We start from the raw sequence: 24,605 nt of genomic DNA, 5'->3' as shown, positions 1-24,605 counted from the left end.
GACGAAGTTTGTCGGGTCAGCTAGTAATAATATAATTCTTCATGTACATCATGCTAAATGCAGCATTGGTTGAGCTTGGGACTAACAGCGGGTTGAGAAAATTCGATTGCCTCAAATGTTACTTCAACATCAAACACTATTTACATATAATTGTATTTTGATGACATCAAAAAGATGTTCAGTTAAAATGGCTTGACTTTGCTGTAGGTTGAAAAATTCAAATTTTTGTAAGTCGATAATTTTTTACATGTTTTTACTTATTTTCATGATTGCAAGACTGTACCTATGTATAGAATTGCAGGCAACTAACTGACGTAAAGCAGCAAATGAAACGTTCAAAACTATTCTCGGATAAGAGAGTTGCGGATTTTCCTCGCTTTGAGAATTAGTGCGTCATGTCACATACACAAATATTCCTTCAGCCCTTTTTCCGAGCAAGACAACAGTTTCGAACAAATTCTTGCAGTATATGGATGCAATCTGGCAAAAGGAAAAGGTGACCGCTCACTTTCTATGAAGTTTTACCTTCAGGACATCAAATTGGGCTAAATTTAATGTTTGAACAGTAACACCGGTATAGAAGGTAATGAAAGAGCAGACGAGTTAGCCAGAACTGGATCTGCAATGGAATTTATAGGTCCCGAACCTTTCTGTGGGGTATCCAATAGTACGTGCAAGATGGAACTGAAAAAATGGGTAGAGAATCAGGTCATATTGAACTGGAATAATACTCTATCAGCTCGTCATGCAAAACGGTTTATTAAGCCAAATGCCTCAATCACGCAAAAGCTATTGAATCTTTCAAAAAAAGATTTGAGTACTTTTAGCGGAGGTTACTGGTCATTGTCCAAGCAAATATCATCTGAAGGTAATAGGAAAGCTTAATGATGATAGATGTCGTTTCTGCAATCTAGAGTGTGAAAGTGCTCATCATATACTGTGCGAATGCACGGCATTATTCAATAAAAGGCGCAAATTTCTTGATAAAGGACTGTTGGAGCCTTCGGAAATATGGGCTAGTTCTCCTCAGAAAGTAATACAATTTATTCTCAACATATTACCGTGTTGGGATGATGCCTTCAATTAAAATAACAATTACTAAACAACATAGTAGCTGTTCATAAGTAAAGGCATACAGCAAAAGAGGACACACCACAATAGATCAAAGAACTGGTCGCAGTGGTCCAAGGTCCCCAACTAGGAAAGAAAAAACACCGGTTGAAGAAGAGGGGTGGTTTGGCACTCTGGCATACTTCACAAGCACAGATTTTAAATTGGACTAGGTTTAATCGCGTTCGTAAAAAAATTTTGTTGGGACGAGGAGACTTTGTCACTCTTTCTAGCGTACCTCCCAAGCACAGATATCAAATTGGTCTAGGTTCAATCTTCGCAAAACATCTTCGACCTGTTGAGACGGGGGGATTTTGTCACTTTTTTCCTAAAAATACGTTGCGACCAATCACGAAGCGAGGATTGCCAGTTGGACAATGCTCCATTATTCTCAATTTTTCAATAGTGCGTACTTTGAAATTAATAGGTTTCTATATTGTGGTTCAAGTGAGTGTGCGAGTAAAACATGAAAAACGAGTGTACGAGTCGTGTTAACGCTTCTAGCATGAAAGAGAAATGGAAATCCAAACAGCGGAATTTCCGAAAATCGGCCAAAAAATTATCTTTCGTTTTTGTCGTTTTTTCGTAGATTTTTGCATGAAAATAAACAACGTATATATTAAAAGCAAAAATAGATTTAGTTTTCAAGTTGAAACTTAAAATAAAAATGCCTAAAATCCATATTTTTTTTTACTCGATTAAAAAATTCTCTTTGTTTTTTTTTCGCCCCCCCCCCCCTTAGTGGCTCAACACTGGAGGGACAAAAACTTTTTAAAATATTTGTAATGAACTTATTACAAGAAATTTTGCTGAAGACAGTAAAACCTTCTATCTATCTTCAGCAAAGATAGAAAATCCAATTTCGCATAAATGAAAAATCGTGAAAATTACTTTTTCTATTTTAGCTACTTTTGTAGTTGCCGTATGACTTTTTGCTGTTATACAAAGTTGTACAAATAGTGAAAATACACAACATTGCTGAATATAGTATACCTCTATCTTTGCTTGTTTAGGAACTTTTACTATAAAAATACCCTAATTTTGACCCCGAATTACTCGCAAGAAGGCATCATTTTATTCAGAAACTCTCCCCAGAGAATCAGAACAGTTTTAAGTAGGATGAAAAGTTTTAAAAATTATGTTTAAAAGCACAATAGTTAAACAAAGTTCATCGGCTGACAGAATCGAGATAAAAATCTGATAAAATCGGGGGTAGGCAAAATCGGGTGCTGACAATCGGAACATTACTGTACAGGGAAACGAAAAAAATTCTTGACACAATCGGAGAAAATGCGGGATGTGAAAAAAGGGAACAATGAAGAAAATTGGGGACAAAAAGGCAAAACAAGGCAAAAAATGAGACGGAAAAGCACTACAGAAAACGAGTAAAAGAAAAAAGAAAATGAGGACCAACTAGATAAAACAGGACAAATCAGGGATAAACTGTATAGAAAAATAGAAAACACGAGAGCAAGTAAATTGAGAATCGAGTACAGAACAAGAGGAAAACGGAGGAAAAAATGGAAAGGGAAGACAAACGGGATAAAACAAAACGTGACAGTAAAGGAGGGAAAACAGAACATAATAGGTGGAAGCGAAATGGAACTAGGAAATGGGATAGATGGAACAGAAAAGGGGATAACGGAACAGAACACAAAATATGAATCTGAAAAGAGGAAAACGGCCTTGAAAATAGAAGAAAAACAAGAGAAAAATTATGACTGAAATGGGCGAAAACTTTACTGGAAAATAAAGAAGGTCCTCCAGCAGCTAGAAAAAAGGAAAAGCGAGAGAAAACAAGAGGGAAAACGGGACCATAGAGGGAAGTCGGAAGAGAAAAAAACAGGACAGAAGAGCTGGAGAACAGTACAGCCAAAAGAGAAGAGTAGGAGAGAGAGAGAGAGAGAGAGAGAGAGAGAGAGAGAGAGAGAGATAATGGGGAAATGGGACAGAAAAAGAAGAAAACAAAAACAGAAAAACCAGTCCACTGAAAAAAATACAACTGGAGAGAAAAAGATGAAAAACGAGAAATAAAAAAGGAAAAGTGGAGAGCAAAGGGAAAATACGGGGAAAACAGAATAAACGTGACAAAAAAGAAGAGAAAACAGGATATCCAAAAGAGGAAAAACGGAACAGACAATGACGAGACGACAGGTTAGAAAGAGACGAAAACCGTAAACAGACTAAGGAAAAAGAGGAGTAAAAAACATGGAAAACCGGAAACTAATTACAAAAAAATGAGTGAAACCCAGTAGGCAATACAGGATTGAAAATGAGAAAAATAAAAAATCAAACAGGAAACAAAAGAAAACGGAGCAGTGAAAAAAACACGGGACAAGCATAAAAGCTAGAAAAAAAGGGGAAAACCGAAAAGAACAAGAAAATGAGAGCAAAAACCAAGAAAATGGCACAGAAAAGAAGATACAACCGAAAAAAGTGTTAAAATGGGACTATAAAAGAGAAAAAAGGAACAGAAAAGAAGTAAAACGTGTGAGAGAGTAAGACTCAATATACCAATCCGAATTTCAATTGAAACTGTCATGTGTCCATGACCAAATTCAGAAAAATGTCCAAATTCTAATTCAATGTCAAGTTCAATTTCAAGTCAAAATGTTTGTCCGACTTCAAGCCCAATATCAAGTCTAATTTAATTAAGCGTGTAGAGCGCTATATCTCTGCATATTAGCGTTGGTAAGAGGAAATGCTTATCAATTTAGGGACTATGTTGGCTCGTTTCATTATCCCTGACTTTTATTTTCAGGTATAATAAGTTCAAGTTGTCTCGTAGTTTTCGAGCCGTAAATCTCGCATGTGGATAGAATCTTTCGATAATAATTAAATTCTCGTTGTATATGAGCACCATTGGCATTATATTAAATTTGTTAAAAAGGTATTTTTTATATCTTAACTTTCGTAATTACTGATTTTACAAGAAAATTTTCGAATATCCAGGTTAGTCTCATATAACTGGTGCTTACATACTTACATTATCCATCTAGCTCCCCCATATACTAACAACAATTCCTTTCCCGAAATATTTGTGAAGATGCAGAGGATTCCCTGGTCTTTAGTAGCAACAAGTATTGGACTAACATTCCTTCCCATCCCACCAGGGCCCGCATTCGGACGTGGCCGGCGTCGGTATTGATCAACATGCAGGGACCTGATAAGGCTGCACAATGAAGAATAGCGTGCTGTCCCAAGTATGCTTTTTCCAGCCATCATTTTGCAATTTTCATCGGTCCTGGTCAATAACGGAGTAGCAGCACACGGGTGGTACCCTATGCTTATGCTTATGCTTAATAGGTTTCTATATTGGGGTTCGTGCGTAAAAGATTTTCCGATCGATTGGTGCAAAAATATATAAAATCGATCGGGAAACCACCTAGCTATTAGCGCTCAAAACCTATCAGACGTAGACGTAAGACGTAGTCCTACATCAAAATAAAGTTATATTAGTAAGACCAAACAGTTTATCTGTTTATCTCGTGGAATCCTTATGAGAGAAGTAAAGCCAACTCTTTTATTCCGATACTTGAATAACGATGTACTCGTTTAACTCATGTGGAAACTTTTTTTACGGTCTAATGAATTCTTCCCATGGCATTCAAGCGTGTGAAGCTACCTTCTTGTGTGATAAAACGTAGTCCTACGCCAAGAACTAGTGAGTCCCGTTAATCGATTGAACGTTTGCGACCGTAACAATAAACATTCATCAAGTAGTCACAGAGACGTTGCTGGCAGAGATGCCAGAAGTGAAGACATGTCTTCGTTTTGAAGACATTTTTGTTACAAAAAAGTGAAATGTCTTCACTTGAAGACATGTGAAGACATGTCTTCACCATGCAATTTAAATGGGCGGAAAGCCGAAAGCAGACAAATGAAGACATTTTTCCTTGATTCGTGAAGACTTTTCAAAAAATCACCTGGCATCTCTGGTTGCTGGAAACCCCCAAGTTTCCTTAGTTACCCCGACGTCTATCAATACTGTAAATAAACTGTGATTGTATAAACAAACTTTTACTAACAGTATACTTTGCATCGCATCGTGATGTAAGCAAGTGTTAAAAAGGTTAACTTTCACCGTTATACCAAGGTTAGTTTTCGATTTGCTTTACCGATATTACGAAAACGGAATGATTCAAATTTCTAGGGGAAACCTGAAAGTCACATTTTGCGCCTGCTGGTGAGTATTTCCGAGTGTTTCGCTTCAGCTCAGGCGGGTACATGTATGCAGCACGAAAGCTGCATCGACTGCAGCTTCCGTGGCACTTGTTCTGTTACGTTTTCTGCAAAATTCTCAGTTTAATTTAACGCCAGAAAAAAACGAAGAGAGCGGTGGGAGACCGCAGCGCTCAGTCAGCGGATCACGACGCGTAATAAAACGAAAACAAAAATAGCCAGGCCTCTATTTTGACTTGTCACGATGAACATGAAGAAAAAACGGTGGACATAAAATTCTACTCCGAGGTTTTCTCGAACTAGTTTTAAGATTATAATGGAAATACATTGGTGAAAACTAAATGGAATGGGATATTTCAAACCTCGAAAAGTTTACGGTCGATAATATGAACGATTTAAATAATGTTTGGAAAAGCCAAAGACTATAGTAAATTATAATGTTATGAGTATATATAGAAACTAGTTAAGTTCTAAACGTAAAAGTTATTGTAACTTTAACTTGTCCAACAATTACCGATTTCCTAACAAATTCGTTAAATATCTTGTGCGTCGCATTTTTAACATTACATTAACCGGCTTTTTTACCGGTATGATGCAATGTGCACAATAAACATTGCATAACAGTAACAAGTAGGAAATGTATAGTGTACTCCACCCTTACACCAGGAGAGAAGGCAGTCGTGCGTGTATAACTCACGACTACCGGCCCAAAAGCGGGAACAAGCGCGAGAATCGGTGTGTGCCGTTTTGATATGCCGGTAAAAAACATATAAAAACATCTGTTTTCGGTCCTCTAACAGAGTGATTGGATATTTTTCATGTCTTTTGATAAAAGACAAAGTTTTAATTCATAAAATGTTCACAAGTCAATGGAATTAGCATGCCACGGAAAATTGTCTAAGCATACTATGCTTTTTTAAAGCCCTTCAAGTAAATTTACAAAGTTGAACCCATGAATGAACACGTGACGTTTTCACACAAGAAAAATAAAAACAACACAGAACGTGCCAGCAGAAGCGCGATGATTCGCGTTGGCTTCCCTGTGTTCGGGGCAAAAATTTGCAGCATGCGTTTTCGCTGCTGGTCCCAAGAAAAAGATACACAATTTCAACGCATTCATAGGAAAATATATTAACAATAAGAAGATAAGATTAGCAAGAAGGGCAAATATATAAATTCGCAACCCGAATTCGCCAATCAGTCAAATATTGGCGAGCGCTTAGAATCGGTTTCGAAGCAAAGAATAAACGCAACAACGATGAACACCAGTGGAGTGAGAATTCTTTTGCAAAGAGCACTAGTGCAAAATGTTACAAAAGTGAACCGCTACAGTGTTTGGGCGAAACAGCTCCCCGCGGTGAGCCATTTTGCCCCACAAAACCCGAAAAAGTTGCAAGTCATCCCGGCTGCTGGAACTGGTAGGAAGCTCGTGCCACGCCTTTAAACTAAAAATAAATTTTAAAATCAAAAATTTGTGATTTTTTTACCCCAAAAGGATTGCGGTACTGCTCAGCCAAGAGCGGTAAGAACAGATTCGACAAAGCTTGCATCGATGCGAGTCTGGTTGCCACGTACGAAGAGATAGTTGCTTTACCAAGCCATCCGGAAAAACTGCTAATCGATGTCCGCGATGCGTCCGAAATTGCAGCCACCGGAGCCATTCCGACCAGTATTAATATCCCCGGTAAGCTTTTTGCTGAATACTCATCAATTAGGTACAAGAGCTAGTAATCGAAATCATATTTTATTCGTCCAGTCGACACCATAGCCGATCAGCTAAAGCTAAGTTCGGAGGCTTTTCAGAGCAAATATGGGCGCAAGAAGCCGGCCACCAACGATCCCATGATATTCACTTGCTGCGTAGGTCAGCGCTCTGGCGTAGCAGCATTCGAGGCAGATAAGCTTGGTTTTAAAAAGTAAGAAAAATGCTGTTACTCTGCGATACAATTTTTATACAAAAACACCTTCTCTTACATTTCAGTATTAAAAACTACACCGGATCTTGGCAAGAGTATGCCACCAAGAACAACCTGAACCCTGGACCAGCTCGAGTTGTTCAGTAAAATTTAATTTGAGCAGAACGTGCGTGGGAAGCGAAAACCAGTCTAGTTGTGCATTAATTACAACGCTTACGGGTATTATAACTATGACTTCAACCGAAAAATGCAATAAAATGTTTAAACAATTCCTAAACAACTGTACTGTAATTGGAAAAAACATGTCTGAAATTTACTCTCATACCTACTGATTCGTCTCATAAAACTTGTCAAATATTGAACATAACAACGATCGTAGTAATCATTGCAAAGTGGAACTTAGTTTTCATTTCGAAGTAGAGTAGAGTTTTTATACTAAAAGTGTTAATTTTCTTAGCAAATCTTTAAAAAAAAAGTGAAAATTTGCAATCAAGCGACCGGTTTTGTGCAACAGCAACAAACAACAACGAACGAAATTTGCAATCGCCAAACTATGTATGAACATAGGTATGTAGTTCCGCAGCGGAGGACGAGAAGGACGGTGAAACCGGGCCAAAAAAGATGCGGTCACGATGACTTGCACTTTTCCTTTTTTCTTTCTCTATGTAAACTACTACTACTACTACTACTACTACCACCAGTAGAAAATGTAGTCAACAGGTTAGTGTCCAACTTAGCTCAAACCAAACTGTTTTTCGTTCGTTTCAACTCCATACGACGCATTACCAACAACGCACCAAACCAAGAAGCAAAGAAAAAGCTCACCAACCCATCCCACCGCACCACCGGCCAACCGTTTGCACAAAAGCTCGGGGGGAAGAAAAGTATTGGAGTATTTGCTTTATATATGGATCATAATATACACCATTTACGGGCTTCAACATCGATATATTTACTTGATTTGGTTAACCTTTTCTGACGACCAAACAAGTTGATTTCCTCAAAGTAATTCGAAAAATTTGTTAAATTTTCAAGTGCTGAAAATTTAAGGTGCTAGTATTTTAGGCAACCCGATCTCATCAATTGAACGATGCCAGACAATAACCCAAGTAAAAATTTCCGGCTGGTCAATCGCTTTTGTAGCTGATTTGATTCAAACTTTGTTTGGACTAAGCTTTGTTATTAGAAACGAAAACCTTTTTTCAGCTACTGAACATCAAAATCCGGTGATTTTATCAAGCTTTGGACTTATTAATAGTTGCATTCGAAGCTGCAATGAAACTTAATAGAGGCTTTGTCGCGCTTTTAGCCAAATTTCGTAATGCGTTCAATTATATTTTTAGAACCTGAAATAGTTTTGCAATGCTTTTCCAGTCGCTTAATCAGCGTTTACGTCCGAACGCGCTATTTTTAATGTCAAATAACTTTAATTTGTATAGCTAATTAAAAATGCATGCCTTCTTTCGGGAATTCTGATCCATAAGCACTCACCATATGATCCGTCCCACCTGTATATGTATCTGTATCTGTGCATCTGTATTTGTCACCTTTAAGCAACCTTAAATCAATTTGGCAATTTGCGGTTGCCAAAGTGGGTGGAGTGTTCTACTGCAGCTGTTATGCTCCACCGAGTTGGTCGATCGAGCAGTTTACGCGGATGGTAGACCGAGTATCAGTTGTGCTGACTGGTCTAAGGCCGGTGGTTGTGGCGGGCGACTTTAACGCTTGGGCGGTTGAGTGGGAAAGTCGTCGCACGAACCATAGGGGTCGGATTCTGCTTGGGGCTCTGGCAAAGCTCAACGTAGACCTGGCCAACGTCGGCACCACTAGTACCTTCAGTAGGAATGGTGCAGAGTCTATCATCGACGTGACATTCGGCAGTCCTGGTCTGATAGGAGACTGGAGGGTAGACAATGGCTACACTCACAGTGACCATCAGGTTGTCCGCTATGGTGTTGGTCAGATAATGAGGCGGCAGGCGGCGGGTAGAGCCAACACTCCAACCACCCGTGGATGGAAGACATCATACTTTGATCCCGAAGTATTTGTGGAAGCGATCCGAAGAGAGTGCGGTGATCGCGATATGCCCGATCCGAACGCTGATCATTTGATTGAGATGCTGTCGCGAGCGTGTGATGCCACCATGCCTAGGAAAAGTCGACCTAGATATGGTAGGTCACCGGTTTACTGGTGGACAGAAGAAATTGCGGAACTCCGCTGAGCCTGCTTTCGTGCAAGGAGAATTATGCAAAGAGCTCGTTCGGACGAGGGCAGAGCAGAATGTCGAGTAGCACTAGTTGCTGCACGCGCAGCGCTTAAGAGTGGGATAGTAGCTAGCAAGCGAGCCTGCTTTGAAAGGTTGTGTGCCAGTGCCAATGCGAACCGTTGGGGTGATGCCTACAGGATCGCAATGGCAAAGACCAAGGGCGTGATGGCGCCCACAGAGCGATCGCCAGAGATGCTGGAGCGGATCATAGAGGGCCTCTTTCCGCGCCACGAGCCAAGGCCCTGGCCTCAGGCTGCAGAGTCGTCCCACGGCCGACGTTCCAGTATCTCAGACCATAGCATAGGATGGTCGGCCTCCGTGCCGAACATCCAAAGTAACGTGAGCGACGGCAGTTTATTGGTCGGGGAGGAAGTAACGGTTACGAACGAGGAATACGAACCAGGACTCATTGAGATCGCTAAATCCCTAAAGGTGAGCAAGGCACCGGGACCAGACGGAATCCCGAATATGACCATTAAAGCGGCTATTCTGGAGGCTCCCGAATTATTCGGGGCAGTAATGAGTAGATGCCTGGAAGCTGGCCACTTCCCGGACAGATGGAAGCGACAGAACCTGGCCCTATTGCCGAAGCCGGGAAAACCTCCAGGTGTCCCCTCGTCATATAGGCCGATCTGTCTACTCGATACTGCCGGCAAGGTGCTGGAGAGGGTTATCCTTAACAGACTCGTACAGTACACGGAGGGTACAAACGGTCTGTCAAGGAACCAATTCGGCTTCCGAAAAGGCAAATCTACGGTGGATGCCATCTTGTCTGTCACTAAGACAGCTGAGGTGGCGATCCAGCGCAAGAGGACAGGTATTCGCTATTGCGCAGTTGTCACGCTCGACGTGAGAAATGCGTTTAATAGCGCTATCTGGGACTCCATAGCCAACTCGCTTCGGAACGTCCAAGTGCCGGTGTCGCTGTACAGGATCCTGAAAAATTATTTCCAGAATCGTGTGCTATGCTACAACACGGAGGAGGGTCAGAATTGCGTTCCAATCACCGCAGAGGTTCCGCAAGGTTCCATACTGGGCCCGGTGCTGTGGAACGTCATGTATGACGAGGTGTTGAAGCTAAAGTTCCCGCTAGCGGTGGTGATTGTCGGCTTTGCGGACGATATCATCTTGGAAGTCTATGGCGAATCTATCAGAGAGGTAGAGTGGACGGCTGCCCACTATAAGCATTGTTGAAGATTGGATGCGATCCAGGAAACTGGACCTAGCGCATCATAAAACGGAGGTTATCGTGGTGAACAACCGCAAGTCGGTGCAGCAAGCAAATATCAGCGTTGGGGATTGCACTATTTCGTCAACGCGGTCCCTAAAACTCCTGGGAGTCATGGTCGACAACAAGCTGAAGTTCGGGAGCCACGTTTACTATGCCTGCAAGAAGGCTTCCACAGCTATTTCGGCATTGTCTCGTGTGATGTCTAATAGCTCTGCGGTATATGGCAGCAAACGAAGGGTATTAGCCAACGTGGTCCAGTCCATACTCATGAATGGCGGGCCGGTGTGGTCATCGGCGTTAGGTATCAAAAGTTATCTAGCCAAGCTGAAAAGCACCTATCGCCTCATGTGCTTAAGAGTGGCGAGTGCGTATCGCACAGTTTTACATGACGCAATCTGCGTCTTAGCGGGTATGATGGCTATTGGTATCATCATCAGCGAGGACGTGCTTCAACCAACGTGGAACTAGAGACATACGGAGTACCGTCGATTCGGGCGAAATTGATCAGTCGGGTGAAATTGATCAGCTTGGACTAACGAGTAAAAAACTCTTTATTCTACGTTTATACTGATTCATAAAGCTGAATATGCACCCATCCATATAAAGATTGAGTTACAGGTCAAATTCACTTGGCTTTCAGCAAGATTGATCTTGTAAATGGCTTGATTTTTTAAAATTTACTATTTTGATCGAATCGCAATTTTCAACATGCCCGATAAAACTCCTTGCTGTTAACACAAATTTCGTTGCAGAAGGAAATTTTGATAGAACTAATTCGATTCTCTAATTATCTGGCTGTGCTTTGATAATTTCCATGAATAAAATTATGCGATAGAAATTGTTTGATTTGATCTTTTACGAAATAAAACGATTGATAACATCATGAACTGAGGCAACATAGATTTCTAGATCGCTATGGGTGCGAAATGGAGCTGCCACCTGCGAAAGTTTATTCTTTCTGTAAAGCAGAATGGAGATTTATAAAAGGGTGCAAAAGACAGACAATACTTTGCACAAATTTTACAAACGCTCCATATGGCAGTTGCATGAGAGTGCAAGAGATCGGTTTGTGCTTACATAGCGAAATGCAACTACACATTCAAAGAGACAATCAAGCTCCCGTATATGAGGAGAATTAAATTATTTGTTTCACTAGATTGGTGAAGATTGTATACGAAAATCGTACATTTACACATATATACAGCAATGTTTAAACAAAAACAAACGATTACGATGCTAAAATTGGCTTAATATCTTTTCTATCGTTCATATTTATTTAGCAGATGCATCAACCATGCTAATGTAGAGCTGACTGTTTGATTTTTGTGCTAGTTGCTGTACGCGACATTGTTGCCTACATACAGGCAATATCTCGATTACGCCAGATTTTATACTGCACGATAGGTTATTGCTGTCAGAGCGTATGGTTTAATAGCAATATCGTCTTGATTTCTACGTGATCAATTTCACCCGTTATTTGTAAATTTTCAATTTCACGATTACATTAAGTTTTATCTAAAATAAAACTATTTATATAAGATATAGATGATACTGTCGTGTAGCCAGCACTACAGTACTTATTTTAAAATTGAATCATCTTCCTAAATATGTTTCTATTCAAAGATATTTAAAAAATATTCGAAAAAGTGATCAATTTCACCCGAATTCACGGTACCACAAGATCGGCTTCGATGATCACATGGCAGCGGGCATGGTCTAACTCCACAAAAAATCGGTGGACACATTGACTTATCCCGGAACTATCCGAGTGGGTCAACAGTCAACTTCCACCTGACACAAATTCTGTCAGGGCATGGTTGTTTTAGACAGTATCTGCACAAGTTTGGGCATGCGGAGTCCCCCGCGTGTCCCGAATGCGTGGAAGTTGAGGAAACTGCAGAACATGCTTTCTTCATATGCCCTCGTTTCGCGGGCGTGAGAAGCAACATGATGGCAGTAAGCGGACAGGACACTACTCCGGATAACTTAGTCCAAAGGATGTGTTCTAGCTCGGACGTCTGGGGGAGCGGTCAATGCGGCTGCTACCCAGATCTTACTTGAGCTACAAAACCACTGGAAAGCCGATCAACGGCGAATAAACAGCCTAACTACCATAGTCCAGTAGTTATCTAAGAGAGTGCGTTAAGCACAATAGCCCCTCCCAGAAGTAATACCGATAAGGTGGTGCCAGGGGGGATTGAGGCTGGAGACTCGAGTAGGGTTTTAGTGGGTCTGGATCCTCACGCCCCAGTGGGGGGGTCGGGATACCAAACCCCACTCCCTGAGTTGTTTTCTCAGGTGTCTAATAGCAGATTTCCATACTCGCTAAAAAAAAGCAATTTGAAAGCTATGAGCCTAATTTTTGCTGCTTTATAAAGCCGCTTCAAGATCTTAAAGCAGCTGTAAAGTGGTTTAATGTTTATAGCTGTTTAAAAGTGGCTTGTTCAGCTGAAAGGAGAGATGGAGAAAAGGCTAAAGTCAGACCCTAAGCGGTTTTGGAATTTGGTCAACGAACAGCAAAAGCAGTCAGTTTCGCCTTCTACTATGCAATTTGCAACGAAATTTGCCAGTGTATTCTGCAACGAAGTGCTCACTACCAGGATAAGTATTGGACGCCGCTAGCAACGTTCCTCGCTATGACCACTCGTGTGCCTCGATTAGGGCAAGCTTTGCCTGTTGGTCGTATGCCTTGGGAACGTTGTACTTTCGACTATTCTGGAGGATTTATCGGAGAATGGTGTCGCCGAAAACTACGCTGCCGGAAGAGGATGAGCTGGATGATGCCCCTCTTGAGGACTGTTGGAATGCCGTGAAAATAGTCATTGACAGCGTAACGGAGAACGTCCTAGGCTGTGTGGCACCGAATCGACGTAACGAATGGTTTGACGAGGAATGTCAGCAGATATTGGCTGAGAAGAATGCAGTGCGAGTACAAATGCTGTGGAGAGCCACCCGTCAGAACGTGGAGCGATACAAACAGAAGAGGCCGTAAACCCGACTCTTCAAGGAGAAGAAGCGCCACCAAGAGGAGAAGGAGTGCGAAGTACTCGAACAGCTGTTCCGCTTTCACGACACACGGAAGTTCTATCAGAGACTCAACGAATCTTGCAAAGGTTTTGTGCCGCGGGCCGAAATGCGCAGAGATGAAAATGGAGGTATCTTGACTGATGACCGTGCGGTGATCGAAAGGTGGAAGCAGCACTACGATGAACACCTGAATGGCGCGCAAGCAGAAGACCATGATAGCGAAGGAAGTGACCACATTGGTGTAGCAATCATCGAATATGTGCCACCCCCATCGATAAGGGAAGTTAAAGAAGCCATCCAGCGGCTGAAGAACAACCCGGGCCCGGACAAGCTCGCCGGCTGTCCGCATCAATTGATTGTCAAGATTTGGGATACGGAACAACTACCGGAGGGGTGGAAAGACGGGGTTATCTGCCCTCCCAAGTAACAATTCGAAGCCACTTGGTTTTACTTGAATTTTATAAAGGTTTTATTGCGGTATGAATCATTACCACTGGATTTATTGTGGTATTGCACAATACCAAGAGGATACGAGTCCAAACACACTTATAGCTAGCTAGAAAACCATAATAAAACTGTTAATAAAGCGAATTTATTGTGGTTGCTTATATTACCACATTAAAACCTGTTGGCTGCACCACGTCTCCTATAAAATTACCATAAGTGTGGCGAAGCAACACAAAATGGCGCACCAATCAAAGTTGATCTTGTCGCGGTTACTTGTCAAACCGCAATAAATCTGTTAGTTTTATAGAGCTATTAAAATGGTAACACCCTAACCAAACAGTTTTTTTGCTGCTATTATGAAGAATACCAAAGTTCAACACCAAAATCATTTTTTTATGCGAAGCCATATTGCCATATTCTAGTATTTTGTTTTAGCTCGCAAACAACAATTCATCAAAGCAAAGTATTTTGCAAAAAGGAGGTCATTATCCATCGGTTTTCCTGTCAAAGGAAGCATTTAAAATGATTTTGTTAGAAATTGAGATTGACTAACTGAATATTTTCAGTTTGTTAAAACAACCAGTTTTCGAAAATTGAAAAATTTCAGTGGCGCGCTGATTTTATCGACCTATCATATCAAAATTCACGATGAAATTAAATGCGCACATAGTGCAAATCAAAGAAATTGTTTAAAATTTAATAAATATTCTATGGGATATTTTATTCTGGTCGCTATAAACCAAATCGTTCAGAATGATCTGTCAGTAAAACTAAAACTTTTCTGCTCACGGATATATTTTCAAGTTGACAAAGCTAGCGAACTTCATCTGGTTTTTGCTAGAAAAGCGAAAAGCGAAAAGCAAAAAGCGAAAAGCTTTTTTAAATTATGGCGATGGCTGTCAAGCAGCGAAAGCTTAATCGGTTTTATTGCTGCTTTTAGCAGCAATTTTTTTTTAGCTGCTTTTTTTATAAAACTTGGAATTGTTACTTGGGCTATCTACAAGAAAGGCGATAAGCTGGATTGTGAGAACTACCGAGGGATCACTATCCTGAATGCCGCCTTCATCCCTTCCATCCCTTCATCAATTGTAGAACTACCGTTTCAAAAAAATATTAATTATATGCTTGAGCGCATTTCAAGGTCAAGACTAAAAAAAACACGAGGTTGGTCTATTTCATAGGAACGGAGCCTTTCCCCGAAAACTCGCGCTGAGAATCGCGGCTAACTCGCTGACAGACGAACAGAGTCACACGCAGTACCTTGTAAATCGCAAGGGCCTGCATAGTGTAGTCGTCTGCCAGCAAAAACAAGTTAGATTAAAATTTCTCGGTCGGTAGTTTCTACAGTAGACGGAGGAAGGCCTCTGCGATTCAAAGGTACATGGGTACCAGCGAGTCACATCCCCTGGCGGGTGTTGTGGGTTCGAATCCGGTTACAATCTCAGATTATAGCTTGGTTCGACCCATGCACCTTCCAGCATTCGACAAAAGGTAGGAGTCACAACGACTAGTTGTTAAGCGTACCTACTAATATACCCCCCCCCCCCTCACCTTTCCGCTCTTTCTCTTCCATTCCAAAAAAAATTCATTACTTTCACCCCTACCTTCATCAATTGTAGAACCACCGTTTCAAAAATTCGCACGGAAGGCTGCCTCCCTGTGGGTATGCGACCTTAGTTGCCAAATCTCCGGAAAGCTTGCTCGTATTCTGGCTGTTACCACGAGGAGGTAGAGGTAGGGATAGAAGTTACAGGATAAGGGACTAAGAACCACTTCGGGGGCTTTGGGATCTATTATTCTAGGACCGATATCGGAATGTTCCATTTAATTGAGGTGTGTCTGTATACAAGCACAATCCAAACTGTAAACTACAAAACTAAAAATAAGCAATTTTCTTTCAAAAAAATTAACAATGAAAGTTATATTTGGTTGAAACTTTTCGAACCCAGTGAATGGAAATTTTACCAAAAACTTATTTTAATAAATTATTGATTCTCGTACTTAATTAAAGTGATGCAAAATAAATGTACCGAAACCTAAATGGCATAAGCAAATTTCTGACTATTACAGTGGTAACCCTATTTTGTCACTCCCCGATTTTATCACTCCCCGATTTTGTCACCCCCGATTTTGTCACGTTTTTGACCCGATTTTGTCACCCCCGATTTTGTCACGTTTTTTACCCGATTTTGTCACGCTTTTGATTTATCAAAAACTTGGTTTGAAAATCATTTTGAAACATGTCAAATGTGTTAAAACACTGTGAAAAGAACTGTGTTGATTATCGTGGAGTTTTTACAAAAGTTGTTTCTTATCTCCACAACTATAATAGCTAGAAGGTCACTTTCTTTGACAAAGTTCTTTATAATAATCTTCTCAAAAATGTTGTAGAACATTGTTTTGCTCTATCTCTTACTGCTTGAAAAATAAATTTTCTATCTTACTTTTAGGGGGGTTAATCAAAGAATCTTTCACACCATAAGAAAGAGCTTTTTACGCTATGAAATTTCTATGAACATAGTTAACCAGTATAATCAACCATTTCGGCGAAATTAAAAAACGCGTGTTTTCATACCTGTGGGGCTGCTGTGAACAGGTAATAAATGTCCACAGAGAGGTACATGTGAGTGCGAAATGTCCTAAAAGTGATCAGAATGAAATATATGTAGTTCGTTCTAAGTTATCTGCAAAAAAATAAAAATTGAAAAAATACCCGATTTTGTCACTGTCCCGTTTTTGTCACCCCTAAATTCATCATGGGGGTGACAAAATCGGGTCATTACTGTATTTTAATTTAGGGGCCAACAACTTTATCAGTAAACTTATGAAAAAGTTGATTTGATTTCATAAAACCTAAACATAAAATCGAAGTTTCCCTTGACTTAGTGACAAACCATGCCTATTTAAAAGTACTCAAAATCCAAGCAGCTACGCCGCGAGGTGCCGCCAGCCTGCTAGATGAATTAGTTTTGTTTTCACCTTCGATTAATAATAAAACCGGTCGGTGGATAAACTATCTTACTTACCCTCCATGGCGAACCCATACAACCGCAACAAGGCCACGGTACCAAATCAACACAACCATGCCTGTGCGTGGTATGAAGAAGTTTCCTTACCGAACGAGCTTATGGTTGGAGGCACGACTGCATTCGTTGTGGGCTTCATTCGTAACCCAGCAACAGACGCGGTACAGAAAACGTTGCACAGCAAAGCGCCATAATTTATTAACGCACATTAGCGGAAACCTCAGGAGATTCCCCCTTGCCAACGTTCAGTGTAGCGAGGTAGCGCGGTTCATGTGTGCGTCATTTTTTAATTGGGTAAATATTCAAGTGAATTCGTGAGATAATACAATCGAAATCTAGTTCAAAAAATACGTTTAAACTACAGTTACTGTAAAAGAAGTTTCTTATCAATGATAACAAACAGAGATAACCCGACAGAAGATTCGAAGCACGAATAACTTCGGCTATATAAATACCTTTGCTAACGAGTTTTTTTTTCTGTGTGTTCTGAATTCAATCATTTTAGATCTCGGGTTTGTTCGGTAAACACTCCAGCAGCAGCATGTCGATTGCCACCTACGAGGAAGTTTTGGATCTGCCGAACCATCCGGAGAAGCTACTGATCGACGTCCGAGGTGCCGACGAGCTGGCCGAAACCGGCCAAATACCAACCAGTATTAACATCCCACGTAAGTAAAGTATCAATTATCACCTAACCCCCCTACCTGCCAGCGATGTTTCTTCAGTGAAGTGAAACAATGTGACACTAATTAGGATCAATTTTTTGCCGCTGCTGATAGTTGATCATGTGAAGAAAGCCTTTTCAGCGGAAACTGATTCGAAACAATTCGAGCAACTTTACGGTGTTGCAAAACCACCGTTTGACCACTACATAATAGTGTCTTGTAGAACGGGAAGGCGCAGCCAAATGGCTGCGGACATACTAGAGGAACTTGGCTTCACTAAGTACGTACCAAACAGGAGAAAAACAAAATTTGCTGAGTCATTGGCTCAGATTTTTACTGTTGCGCTTGTTGCTGGTATACCACTAATCAACCAATTGGTCAACCCTCTGTAACTGTAACGGTGCTGGTGTACCTGTCCACTGACTGGTGTTTGTTTCGTCTGTGTCTACTTGCAGTGCCCACTGTCGAGCAAGCGCTGCAGCTTTCGGACGATGAATTCAAAGCCAAATACGGTCGAACCAAACCGAACCCCGAAACGGAAGTGATCTTCCACTGTAAACTTGGTGGACGGGCGCAGAAAGCGGCGGATATGGCCACGGGTTTGGGATTCAAAAAGTATGTTGCTTTGCTTAACTCTAGCCTACTTAGCTTTGTATCGGTGTTGGCTTCTTTTGTGGTTCATTGTGGTGTTTTATCATAACACGGCTTAGGCTTTTTCGAATGTCTCACCATGAGTAATGGGTTTTATGTTTTTCAGTGCCCGGAATTATAAGGGATCCTGGACCGAGTGGGCTGCCAAGCAGGGCAAGTAGGAGGATAAGTTAATAAAAGAGATTTGCAGTGCTAAACGGTCAATAAATTGCAAAAACATAACCACTGTTTTACTGAAGCATTGTGCCAGCCAGCAGCCAATGCATTTCCTAAACACCCTGTTAAGTGAAAAAAAGCGAATAACTTAAGAAACAATCGCGAATCGAAATATTATTTTGGGAAAATGACTCGATTTTAAATTCTGGTCAGAAATTAAAATATCTATTCGTAGTTTTGATCAAATTGTATACTTTAATACAGACGAAATTCAAAAGTATTTTTATTTTATTAATTTTATTATTAGCTGTTTGGTCTACCCGAAGTTTCTTAAATTGAATTGTTTTAGTAGTGTGCTTTTTTCTAATAAAAATAAAAATAAATATGCATGCTAGTGGTAAATAGTCTTCAGGAGAAATTTTATCGAAAATCCCGCATCAAACTGGAGCAAGAGTTAAATTTAATCCCGCAAAAATTGAAAATAAACATAGAAGCATAGAAGGAAAACAAACCAATGCGGAGAAAGAAAGTGTTCGCCGCGCGATCCTGTATTTGTCCAATACTACTAAACCGATTCCTAGCACGTTGGAACGTAGTAAAGTTGGGCCTTGCCGCCACGGATCTTCTACACCTTCGCTGTGGCCACCAGTAACCAGTACGTAAGTTAATCTTCGATGTTTTTATTTCGTTGCCAGAGCCCATGCCGAATGCTCCGAAGCACTTCCGCGTAGATTTCCTTACTAGGAACACGCTACCGAGGCTCGTGCTGCTGGGGCTGCCATCTAGACTTAAGCGTCTAAGAAAACATGGGTCTCAATTCAGCCGCCCACTCCGGATCAGACGATGTCATGAGCCGCTCCTAACATGGAATGCAGGCGCCCACAAGGTGGAGGAAACGACGGTCCACCCTGCAACGGAACCACGGCCAAGAATCACCCAGAACCGAACGTGCCATGCTGAGCGACATTGATTTTGCATACTGCCTTTTCCCCTTCAACAGGTAGGTCATCCGATTGTGGATGTTACGAGCCTGCTATCACGTACTGGGTCCTGTTTTCTACACAGAACAGGCCTCAAATGATCACTGCCGAACAGGATGTCGGTACTCTGTAACCGAACTGGTCATCTCCCATATAATTTTTCAGCTTTTAGTACCAATGGAGACATCCCACACGTTGTCAACAGCGAGCAACATAACATTTCCATGGCGAAAATAAGGACAAGACACTCAGAAACTTTATTAACACGCACCTTAGGTAGCATGCTGGAAGTCTCCAACCCTCCCAACCCAGTCGCTCCAGCAGTATTGCCGGTGTTTTCATCCATCGTGTGTTCCATCCATAAAATTCATATTGGCCCTAACGTCATAGTAGAGGCTTCCAAAATCCTACATCAGGCGAGTATTAGCAAGCTGAATGACGTACCCTGCCTGATTTACTTTGCTGTTACAATCCAACAACTAATGATCGCGGAAACTTTCATCAATCAACTGCCGCTGTTAGAGACGCTACCAATAACGAAAACCTTCTTACTGTGTACTAGCAGAATGTAAGGGGTTTACGCACCAAAACGAGCGATTTACGATTACTGCTTTCCAGTTGCTGTTATGGTGCTGGGAGACTATAACCTTTCAAACCTTACAAAGCAGTTTGACGAGGGCCCAAAGGGATATCTACCCATTAACGCATCTTCGCCATAGAGCTGTGCGAGTTCATAGCTCTTCCTCCGCCTCCATGCTTCTTTCTCCTGTACGCCGCCAAAGATCGTTCTTAGCACTCGACCCAGCGTCTTGTACTGGGACTTAGTCTGCTCGACCGCAATTGCTTGTGAAGTCCATAGTAAGCACGACATCCGCTGATAGTACACCTCCGAATCTCACGGCTGGTATCATTGTCCGCCGTTACCAGTGAGCCAAGGTAGACAAATTCATCGACTACGTCAAACTCATCGCCGTCGATCAATATACTACTACCCAAGCGGTGTCGTTCAGCCTCGGTTCCGCTGGGCAGCATGTCCTTTGTTTTAGACGTATTTATCAGTTTCTCGTCCATGATTTTCCATAGCTCTTTCCGGTCAATGGTATCATATGCGGCTTTGAAATCAACGAATAAATGATGCGTGGGAACTCTGTATTCACGGCCCTTTTGAAGGATTTGCCGCAGTGTAAATATTTGATCCGTTGTAGACCGACCTTCGACGAAGCCGGCTTGATAAGTTCCCACAAATCTATTCGCAATTGGTGATAGCCGGCGGAAAATAATTCGGGACAGCACTATCCAACTTGTCGTCCTTTTTATAGATCGGGCAGATAACCCCATCTCCTCCGGTAGCTGTTCCGTATCCCAAATTCTAACAATTAGTCGGTGCAGACAAACGGCCAGCTTTTCTGGTCCCATTTTAATAAGCTCCGCTCCGATACCATCTTTTCCAGCTGACTTGTTGTTCTGTAGCTGCATGATGGCCTTCTTAACTTCGCCTATCGTTGGGGCTAGCACCCCTTCCCCGTTTGTTGCACCGTCGAAATCGCTTTCCCCGCCGCCATGGTTCTTCGCCTGGGCGCCATTCAGGTGTTCGTCGAAGTGCTGCTTCCACCTATCGGTCACCTCGACGGTGGACAAACTATGGAGAATATTATTTTAAAGCAAATTTGGTGCGCTCAGTCGACTGTATTGCCTTATACAAGCAAATTCGACAAAAATCATGCATGAAACATGTATTTATGAATGCAATCTACAATCTTTCTGAGTTGAGTACTCCATTACTTTTGTATTAACGTAATAATAGTATTGCAACTTTATCCTTAGCAAGAACAAACGTTCTATATAAATAACAAGGTTTAAAGGCCATCTTTATTACGCACTACTCTATTTAACAAAATTGCAGATTATATTCAGCTCTACAAATGCTTCTTACATATCTTTTACAGATTTTGCTCCTGTGAGGCACAGCAGTTGAATTTGCGTGAGCGTACCTGAGTACATTAATGCAGTGTTGAATGCAATTTTGCACACCTGTGTAATCGTTCTAGATTTTGATCGGCATTTCTCATCATCATTACAACTCTCACATCCGACCCGAGCCGACAATCGATTTGGCAGTGGTACCAGTACCAGTTGTAGGAAAAGTAAATAGTATTTAATTTTTCATTTAGTTTATATATGCTGCATATTTAGTCAAATTATGGCTTGTGCATTTAGAAACTATTTCTAAATTAATCTTAACGTCGATAACAACTTTATGTAAGCATTAAAATTCAAATAGTAAACAACCAAGATTCATGGTTTTTTTCTCCATGATATTTTGGCAACTTTTCTCACCTACAAATGTGTGACTGAAGAAGTGTGTTTAAAAATCCAAGTTTTCATTTCAATACAAACAGCAACAAGTGAAGCACATCATTTTCCTATTTTGCAAAACGGTAAGCAAAGCAGTAGACCCTAGGCGCCTACTGTGTTACCTGACTCACTGCGAATATGCGTTGTGTTCGCGGGATCGTGTTGGTTCGAAAGGTTTCGAAAAATATCGCCATTGTATCGAAAATATCGTTAATTTTGATCACTAAAAATAACGTACTTGAACGTTATATTTCAAGTGCCAGTAGTGCGCAATAATTGTATTGTGAAACTGAATTGTTATTGGTGCAACTTTTTACAAGTTAAATGCAATAACAATTAGCCTTAGACATTAGCTGCATATGCGTTATAAACGAATAAAACGTATGGTTACGTTTTATTTCAATAACACGTATAATCGCAGTGAGTCAGATAAAACAGTAGGCCGTAATCGCAGTAGGAGAACACTGACAAAGTGGGATTTCCAGCACTGAAATTGTTTCAGATTCTAACGTATACGAAAATGGGCACTTCCGCATCCAAAAAAGAACAGAGAGCGGCCGATATTAGGGATGCCTTGTACTATTACCAGCAGGCTGGTGTCCCGTATGGTCGAGTGTATAGAGCAGAAGCAGTTTACGATGGAGTTCAAAGAAACAATCAGCGGAAGGAACGTAGCCTTTGCAGCTGGTTGTTTGACTGTGTGGTCGCTGCCATAATCTCCTACATATGGCTAGCAATTGAATACAATTTCAAAGTTACAGATAATCCCAACCAACTGAGCAATTTAAAGTAAACAGTAAAGTCACTTGTATATCACTTTGTTGTACTTAACCTTCTGCGGCTGAGTTACCCTAATCCTAACAATTATGCTGACGTGGCAGTCTGCTGCACACCTTTACACTGAGAAAACTGGCTAAATATATTATATGTGCATCACACATAAAATTTTGCAATTAGCTTCGGCACCTGAAAAGTATGTTCCACGTCCTTGAATTCTATATTCAACACTTAAAACATGCATGTATATGTTAGTACACATAAAAGTAATGAATCTCGTACATACAATTTGTTACATGATCGCATATAACTTTTAAGGAAACAACCAATGCGTTATAAGTGCATGGATTATAAATTGGAAAGTTTTAAGTTATTAATTCTAAATATACGAAGTTATGAAATTGATTACCGTTATTCATAATATTTAGCTCAATGAATGAAATAGGGTAGCCAATCTATTTTGGACCCAATCAGCAGCCTTACATAATTTGGACACTTCCATTTGATTTTGCTGTAAGTGTCCAAATTATGTACAATTGCTGATGGGGTCCAAAATATGTTGTAATCTACTATTTAATTAACAATAATTATTCATTTATTATTCTCTAAACTAAACTCTAAACTCTGCTCTTACATCCTATTACCGTGAACGTACCATATTCTGCGCAGTTAAGACATATTTATGATTCTTCCGCTATTCTAAGTATTCTAGATTTAAATTAACAACGTGGATAGCCCGAACGTGTAGTGCTACGGTCTATAATATCTGGTAAAAAATATGGAAATTATAAGTCGACCAACAATTGAGTATATTTTACGTTTTGTAAACGTATGCACGGTGCCTAATTCTGCGCATTTTCTTGCCCATGTTCCTAATTCTGCGCATGTTTGCTCCTAATTCTGCGCACCCAAAAAGTGAAAATAAATACTCCTGCCATGCTGTATATGTATTTATACGCTGAAAGCACACCAAAAAATCCGGCATTAGCCATTACCATAATTAAATCCATGATCCGGCCTTCTTGTGCTGTCCGGGTGGCAAAGGAATATTGTTATCATTTTGATTGCCTCATTTTAAATATTTTATTCTCGATAACGTGAAGGGCGAATTTATTTGGGTTTTCTGCATACTGAACATTACACTGTAAACTAATACTAAAAATTATATTTTTATGTAGAAACCACTTCCCCACTTTCTGACAAGCTGTCAGTGACAGCCCCATGTGGTTGGACATTAAAAAAATAGAAGACATGGTTTCATGAATTGGCGCTCGTAGGTTCGGACCCCGAGACACAGCACAGGATGCCAATCAATGCAAGTTAAATATTCTACTTGAATTTTCATGCCTCTATACCACAGGCATTTGGATGAGGTTGCGTATTCTTTCGCGATTTCTTCGTGGGATACCTCACTGCGCCGAATTTGGAACATGAATAAAAAATCTGTGCCTAAATCTGCGTATTATTGCATCGCATTTTTCTAAGGAAAGCAATGATTGCAATCACTCTTTTTGTCTAAAACATGACTAAAACTAATTATTCTTTCTAATTACTTTACTTACTTAATTGGCCTAACGTCTTATGACAAGGCCTGCGCAGTATAATTTCTCCATCTGTTTCGGTCCATGGCAACTGATCTCCAGTTCCGCGGGCACCCAGTGCTCGCCAGATCTCGCTCCACCTGGTCTTGCCACCTCGCTCGCTGTGCCCCTCTTTGTCTTGTTCCTACCGGATTTGATGCGAAAACCATTTTTGCAGGATAGTTGTCCGGCATTCTAGCAACATGTCCAGCCCAACGATTCCGTCCAGCTTTAAC

General features: G+C 40.9%; 2 protein-coding genes across 2 annotated transcripts in view; both read left to right on the top strand.

The window, feature by feature from the left end:
• LOC128734070 (rhodanese domain-containing protein CG4456-like) overlaps window positions 1-18,736 on the top strand; it is a 30,641-nt gene extending 11,905 nt beyond the window's left edge. Inside the window, exons 2-4 of the mRNA XM_053828072.1 lie at window positions 17,711-17,873; window positions 18,326-18,485; window positions 18,628-18,736. Coding sequence (XP_053684047.1) covers window positions 17,747-17,873; window positions 18,326-18,485; window positions 18,628-18,682 — 342 coding nt within the window. The 5' untranslated portion in view covers window positions 17,711-17,746 and the 3' untranslated portion in view covers window positions 18,683-18,736. The remainder of the gene's footprint in view (window positions 1-17,710; window positions 17,874-18,325; window positions 18,486-18,627) is intronic.
• Window positions 6,551-7,395, top strand: LOC128738608 (rhodanese domain-containing protein CG4456-like). The gene is made up of 4 exons (XM_053833881.1): window positions 6,551-6,710; window positions 6,788-6,976; window positions 7,049-7,208; window positions 7,274-7,395. Exons 1-4 carry the CDS (start codon window positions 6,551-6,553, stop codon window positions 7,353-7,355), a joined length of 591 nt encoding a protein of 196 aa, XP_053689856.1. The 3' UTR covers window positions 7,356-7,395.
• Window positions 18,737-24,605: the final 5,869 nt, after the last annotated feature.

Source organism: Sabethes cyaneus, chromosome 2 (genome assembly GCF_943734655.1).
Source record: "Sabethes cyaneus chromosome 2, idSabCyanKW18_F2, whole genome shotgun sequence".
In the NCBI taxonomy this organism is placed as follows: Eukaryota; Metazoa; Arthropoda; class Insecta; order Diptera; family Culicidae; genus Sabethes; species Sabethes cyaneus.
Note: the sequence above shows the minus strand (reverse complement) of the source record. Positions and strands in the feature narration are given on the sequence as shown.

What these genes read in the sequence shown, in the direction of transcription:
- LOC128738608 (XM_053833881.1), top strand. Translation starts at nt 6,551, where the DNA reads ATGAACACCAGTGGAGTGAGAATTCTTTTGCAAAGAGCACTAGTGCAA. An exon ending in CATCCCGGCTGCTGGAACTG is followed by an intron (nt 6,711 to 6,787) that starts GTAGGAAGCTCG and finishes TTACCCCAAAAG; the next exon opens with GATTGCGGTACTGCTCAGCC. An exon ending in GATAAGCTTGGTTTTAAAAA is followed by an intron (nt 7,209 to 7,273) that starts GTAAGAAAAATG and finishes CTTACATTTCAG; the next exon opens with TATTAAAAACTACACCGGAT.